The sequence below is a fragment of the Lagopus leucura genome, unplaced genomic scaffold (assembly GCF_019238085.1).
Source record: "Lagopus leucura isolate 7727_CA_CO unplaced genomic scaffold, USGS_WTPT01 36581-0_obj-0_obj, whole genome shotgun sequence".
Classification (NCBI taxonomy): Eukaryota; Metazoa; Chordata; class Aves; order Galliformes; family Phasianidae; genus Lagopus; species Lagopus leucura.
In genome coordinates, this window is record NW_024968630.1 from 834 (window position 1) to 8,154 (window position 7,321).

A 7,321-nucleotide genomic window follows, 5' to 3' on the forward strand; every position below is an offset into this window, starting at 1 on the left:
AGCCTTCAGGCGTGTCAGCCAATCCTCCCAACTTCGTATCATCGGCAAACTTGCTGAGGGTGGCCATTATCCCCTCATCAAGGTCATTGATGAAGATGTTGAACAAGACCGGACCCAGCACAGACCCCTGAGGAACACCGCTAGTTACAGGCCTCCAACCGGACTCTGCACCACCAACAACGACCCTCTGTGCTCTGCCAGTCAGCCAGTTCTCAACCCACCTCACTGTCCACTCATCTATCCCACACTTCCTCAGCTTTGTTATAAGGACGTCATGGGGGACAGTATCAAATGCCTTGCTGAAATCAAGGTAGACTACATCCACTGCTCTCCCCCTATCCACCCAGCCAGAGACAACATCATAGAAGGCTACCAGGTTGGTCAAGCACGACCTCCCCCTTGTGAACCCGTGCTGACTACTCCTGATAACCTCCTCTTCTTCCAGTTGTCTGGAGATGACATCCAGTACAAGCTGTTCCATCACCTTTCCAGGGACAGAGGTGAGGCTGACTGGCCTATAATTGCCTGGGTCTTCCTTCTTGCCTTTTTTGAAGACCGGAGTGACATTGGCTATCTTCCAGTCTTCAGGCACCTCCCCCGTCCTCCAAGACCTCTCAAAGATGACAGAAGGTGGTTCAACAATCACCTCTGCCAGCTCCCTCAGCACCTGTGGATGAATCCCATCAGGTCCCATGGATTTGTGAACATTGGTGTTGCCTAGGCGCTCCTGGACCACCTCTTCCCTAACTGAAGGGAGGTCTTCCATTCCCCAGATCCTCTCACTAACCTCCAGGGTCTCAGATTCCCGAGGGGGAGCTTTTTCACTGAAGACAGAAGCAAAGAAGGCATTCAGTATCTCCGCCTTCTCAGCATCCCCCGTTACCAGAACACCCCCGTCACTTAGCAGGGGAGCCACATTCTCCCTAGTCTTCCTTTTACTGTTAATGTACTTGAAAAAACCTTTTTTATTATCCTTTATCCCCTTTGCCAGATTTAATTCCAGGCGGGCTTTAGCCTTCCTTGTCGCATCCCTGCAGACCCTGACAACATTCCTGTATTCTTCCCAAGTAGTCAGACCCTTTTTCCACATTTCATGGGCCTTCTTTCCTTTGAGTTTGTGCACGAGCTCCTTGCTCATCCACACAGGTCTCCTGCCACCCTTTCCCGATTTCTTCCTCACAGGGACGCACCGATCCTGAGCTTGGAAGAAGAGCTGCTTAAATGCTGACCAGCTCTCACAGGCCCCCTTGCCTTCCAACACCCTAGCCCATGAGACAGCTCCAAGTAGGCCCCGAAAGAGATCGAAGTTGGCTCTCCTAAAGTCCAGGATAGCAATCCTACTTTTTGCTTTACTTCTTCCACTCAGGATCTTGAACTCCACCATCTCGTGGTCACTACAACCCAAGCTGCCCCCGACCTTTACTTCCCTGACAAGCCCTTCTCTATTAGTGAGAATAAGGTCCAGCAGTACCCCTCTCCTCGTCGATTCCTCAACCACCTGCATCTGAATGCTAATGCTGAAGGTGAGACAGCTAGGAAGCACGCACAGCAGAGATGAGCAGTAAAAAGAAAAAGGGCAGTCTTGTGACTTGCAAACAGTTTGATCTTTCCCTCTAAATGGAAAATGGAAATGGAACAGTGAAAGTCTTCTGGGAGTTGTAGTTGTCCTTCTCTTCTGAGAACCAGGTTCCCAGAAATACCGACTATCCACAGAACTGGAGCATTAACTCTTTAACTCCCAGTGCGCTACCTGATGTTATCATGTGGAATACCGATAACAAAAATCATAAAACATGACACACCTCCTTTTCTCACCTATGCCTTAACGTTATTTCCAGGGATTACCTGACTTTTAATTGGGACATAGGTGCTCATGCTGTAATTGTAAGACAAGTTAAAGTGAGGTGAGGTAAATTCTGTTAATACAGGTTATTGTCCTACAGGTAATGTTGTAGTTTATTTTTGCATTTATAAAAGGACAGAGAAATTATAGTAAGGCTCTTATTCTGTAGCTTTTCCATTTGTGCATACAATTAAATTTCATGGGCATATTTGCTGTCGAACTCTACAAAAGTTAAGAACCTGGGTCTGGCTTTGATTTAAAGTCCAGGCTGGTTTTTTTTTTTCATTAATGAAATGAATTAAGGATTCATTTTAAAATTCATTGCATTTGAGAATGAATCTCAAACATAAATTACAGGGATGCTCGTAATAAATAATGAAGGGAAATGTCAGGTTTCTGTTTCTTTGAGACTAGTTTTGCTGCTGGAAATTTTTGTCCTTAGTTTTATTTCACTGTGTGTACTAACAGTATTTAATAAAAAAAAAAAAACAGAACACAGTTGTTTGGTTTCTTGGAGGCAGTAAATTTCACTGAGGGTCAAAGCAAAACACAGTATGATTGCTGAAACCACATTTGCTGTGAAGGAAATGCTTTGCAGACTTGTGGCTTACATGAAAGAAACCTTCAAGGTTTTGTAAGCTTCAGTGGGATATCGCCTCTCAAAGCATACACAGACTGTAGAGATATTACCATGAAGTCGCTTATATTCCTCTGTAACAAATATTTGAAAAGAAAAATGCCTTTCTTTTTATAATTCCAAATCAGAAAATGAGGAAATAACGAGTCTGTTGTAATAGTGTGGCAGCAGATAATGAGGTAAATGACAGCATCCTCTTGTTTCAAAACATTCAATAGTAATTATTGCTAACTCCCTATTTGTGTTGCAGTTTTTAGTGAGAAATGCTAGCTTTTCACTAGTGCTTGTAAGCTTCGCTGTCCGGAGCTTTTCTTTTCCATTTTACTTGGTCATGACGTAAATCTCATCCTCACTGATTGTCTTACATTGAGAACTTCTGGCAGAAGTGGTTCAGCCAGATTAAGACATAGAGATCTGCTTAGCTGGAGCAAAGAGATAAACACAAAAGTGAGGTCAGTCAGTGGGTTGTGACGTAGCTCTGATGCAGGTAAAGTTGTGGTCTCAGAAAGAGGAGATTGTAGTATTTTAGTTGTATTATAACAGAGGATATGATTAAACTTCCAGAATATGTACAGTGTCAGTGAGTTATTTCCTTAACATGTTCTGGAGTTACAATTTATTCTTTCCTAGTCTTTACTGAACTACATATTTGTAATCTTTTTGCATTTTGAATCATTACATGTAGTGCAGATATGGGACACCACTTTAAGCTTTTCTTCAAAGCAGACAGAGAGACAACTGCTTATGAGGAAATACTACTTAGGGGAAAAGTTGGTGACTTTTCCTTTATCAACCAAAAGACGTTGAAGATAATGATGTATGTATATTGCAATCACATGCTCTATAGGAATCACACTTTTTTCACAGTACTTTCATAAAAACTTTAAATTCTGACTAACCTTTTTTCTTTTTCAAAGATAGGTGGTAGTTTGGCCAAAGTGGCATACTGACACAAGGCACCCGCTTTAATAAATACTCAATTTTATATGCTTTATTCTAGTAGCTATTGAAAAGCAAAAATATATTATTTGAACTGTTTTTGACTTTTTCTCATTCACATTAAAGGTAATGTGTGTCTGAAGATCAAAATAATTCAGTAAATTCAAGGTAAAAATGAGAAGAATTGTGAGTGAAGGAGCTAAGAATATATTTCTGCATTCTGAAATGAAAAGCATTCCTAATCTGTATTGTATTTGCTCAGGAAACATCCAAGAGCAGTGGTAAGAAGAGTCAAATTCCTGTGCAGTTGGATTTAGGTGGCATGTTGGCAGTCTTGGAGCAGAAACAGCAAACAGAGAAGTCCAAACAATATTCTAAACCTGTGGTGTTTTCAGGTATTGGTTATAATTAAATTTACTTTCTTTGTCTTTCATCTTCAGTTACAAGTATTCAAACTTCTAAATGCCTCCTGATTCTGATATGCAGTGATTTGTGAAGCAGGAGCACAGTTCAAACATGCCAGAGTCACATTATGCTTTCTGCAGATCTTTGTTTTAAAAATAAAATAAAATCTGAATTGTTTGGAGGAAGACTTGGGGAAAGAAAAATCTTTAGAGCAATGAGTTGTGAAAGAATACCTGGTGTAACCATTAGAGGTTTTAAAAACTGAGTTTTGAGGAAAATAGTGATGTTTTTAAAGGTTTTTGCTTTTTCTTAGAATCTAAGTGTGTTGCTGTTGTGATACAAGGAAGTTCTTTGTGATAACAGATGCCATCTTAAATTCCATTGATGCTAGAAGGTCTCAGCTGTAACAAAAGCAAAAAAAAATACTCCTTTGCAAATACAGGGGTTATATGGGAATCAGTCAGCCCAAGTCAAGGGATGAGTTCTGTTGTTCCTGATAATTGTGAAGTAATTGCCATTTAAAAAATGCTACATTTGGTAATAGAATTCACCAACCTTTGTTGATGTGTATACAGGAAACAAATAGTTCTGTGTATTTTCTGTTGAAGGTGTAAATTTGGTCTTGATTGTGTTAGTGCCTCATGTTTTTCAAAAAGAAATATGATGTTTGCTAGAGTTAATGATGATAAAATTTCTCACCTTATTTTGGTACTATGGAAAAAGAGCTAATCAGAGGAGCATTAATCTCATAATGTTTAATATGATTTCTGTGAGTTTTTTAAAAAAGCTAAAAGTACCAAGCCTCATTGAGACTTCACTGAAAGATTTGTAAGAGTTTTTTTATTCTGCTCTTGATTTTTTTCCTATCATTTGAGCCAGCCAATGCTGCAGAGATGCTAGCAACCGGTTTTGATTGTATATATTTATATAATGTAGGGACTGTAAAGTAGGAAATAAGGCATAAGTTTATGGATCACAAGACTTACTTTCTAATGTTCCAAATGTCTGAATCTGCTGCACAAGATAAATTAATGTGTCATGCTGATATTTTGGAAGTATAAGGCAGATGTTACCTCACCTTTGTATTTTGTTTTATTATTACTCAGTGCTGTTAAATCAGCATACACCAGAATGGAACTTTATTTTGTAATATGATATTGTGCTGAGCTCTGTAGCCAGAGAAGAAGCACAGAGAGCAAGAAAGGCAAGGAATACAGCTGTGGAGGAAGTTTAGTATTTCATTCTGCTTGCTACTTCATTTAGAGAGTAGTATATAGATGGAAAAACATGGGAAAGTAGTAACCATTTGAATTTAAAAGTTCAATTTTGGAAATGCACCTGTTATTCAAAATGACAAACTGTTGAAGCCATCATGTTCAGTGATAATAAATGAAGAAATGAAGTACACAGTGAATGAAGTATTTGGTGCCTGCAGGATTTATACTTATATAGTGCTACAAATCCAGCTTTAATTCTTGTCTTTGCCTGTGCTAGCACACAGCACTGCATTCTTGGCAGTGTTCTCAATTTGCCTTTGTTACACGGGACCCCAAAAAGACAACTTGCAATGTACAGTTTTATGAAGTAAGCTGCTTATGTTAGTTATAGTATATGTGACATTGGAGGTTTAGTGTGTAAGTACTTTGGATGGCTTAAGGCAAATTGCCAGAAACTTTGTGTAGTTTTTAGTGGAATGACGTTTTCTCAGGTGCAGAGATGTCAAACAGATTCCACTGTTATTTATGTCATTCTGTTCGTTTACTTGGTAATGTAACCTAGTTTATATTACAGATCCTGGAAGTTTGACAGAGTGCTGTCACCATCATACAGCAGTTTTTAGTGATCTAAGCTGCAAGTGGAGTCTTGTTAGGTTGCGTTTTGACAGGTTCAGGTTCAGTCACTTAATCAGTCATTTAAAGCTCCTCTGCCCTGAGCCCTCAGAATAATGCAGGTATAGTAGGCATCCAAGGCCATTCTTGATGAGCAAAAGAGACTTAGCAGTAAGACTTTGCTTATTACTTACTTGCAAATGAACTTCAACCAACATTGATTAGGAATGGTTGAATGGTTGGAGTGACTGCTCCAGATTACTTACAGCAATTAAATCTAAAAACTTTAATCCTAGAACTCAGTATTCATATTAACACAATACAAAATGCGAGCATGGAGAAAGAAATGCCATTACAGTTAAACCTGGAGATTCCTGAAGGTTTATTGATTTCGAATGGTTTAGTACTGAAGGTAGCATGGAGTGCAGTGATTTGCCAAATTCTGCTTTTGAGATACAGTTTGTGATTCCAATAGCATAATGGTAGTAGAGGAAATGTCATTAACTTTCTGGAAGTAAAGAAGAATCTTTATTGAAGAGTACTGTTTCATGACACAGGGTTGCCTGTACGCATTTTTAATAGCAACACAACACAAATGTAGTATGTACAATGACTGCAACCGGGCTAGTATATTCTTGCATTGGATTTTGGCTTAGCTATTTTGTTACAGGTGTCTGACACAGACTTCTTTTTTATCTCAGTTGCTGGTGCCATACCATTGCTTTCTAAAGAATCTGCTACAGCCACAAAAAATCATCGGTTAAACCAAGAAAAGATGCCTCATAACCCCTTGGATTCCAGCGCTCCTTTGGTGAAGAAAGGAAAGCAGAGAGAAGTCCCTAAAGCAAAGAGACCAACGCCTCTTAAAAAGGTGCTGATATTTTTACATTAAATAGTATGTTACAGGCTAATGTAAATTTAGTATTACTCAGAGTTAGTTAAATCTTGTAGTACAGAGATCTACATCTCAGCTTCCACTTGCCTAAATTCAGTTCTAGCTTTCCTTGGTTTAAGAAGAAAAAGGGAAGGAGAAGTCTTGCCAAATGATGTATACAAATTCACATCAAAATGACTCAATAGCTGAAGAACTGCCTGTACAAAAGTGCGTGCAAATGATTGTTGCAGAAGGATATCCAAATAAACTTTGTTTGGTGTGGACAGGATATGCTTATTTGCAGGACTGAGGAGAATGGAACAAGCAGTTATTAATTAATGTGTCTGTACTCTTCCAAGCTGGAACTTCTGCTGATTCCAAAAGCTTGCGTTAGATCAGCCAGGGGGGTTTTCTTTTTCTCTTTGCCCATTCATATTTTTCATTGTCACACCTTCTATACTAAGTATTTTGATACTACTGATTTCATATCTAGCATTTTCCTTTCCTCATGTAGCACTCCATCACTAGTTTTTGCTTTGATCAGTAGTTATTCTGTTCTGCTTAGTTGAGTTTGATACTGTATAAAATGATAACAAACTCTTGGGGGATGACAGTAATTACTTTATGTCTTTGGCTGCTCTGTCTTCATTTAATTTCCAAACTAGGTCCGAGAAGACAGAGATCTACTGTGTCTCTGTAATGTTTGTGTTTTGAGTATGGTAGGAAACTTATTTTTATTCTTCACAGAATCACAGAATCACAGAATTGTAGGGGTTGGAAGGGACCTCCAGAGA

At 39.0% G+C, this 7,321-nt stretch overlaps 1 protein-coding gene across 1 annotated transcript; it reads left to right on the forward strand.

Moving 5' to 3' along the window:
* The first annotated feature begins 1,438 nt into the window (after positions 1-1,438).
* On the forward strand, positions 1,439-6,787 carry LOC122193753 (selenocysteine insertion sequence-binding protein 2-like). Its single transcript, XM_042894624.1, has 3 exons — positions 1,439-1,523; positions 3,682-3,814; positions 6,355-6,787. Exons 1-3 carry the CDS (start codon positions 1,509-1,511, stop codon positions 6,543-6,545), a joined length of 339 nt encoding a protein of 112 aa, XP_042750558.1. The 5' UTR covers positions 1,439-1,508; the 3' UTR covers positions 6,546-6,787.
* Positions 6,788-7,321: the final 534 nt, after the last annotated feature.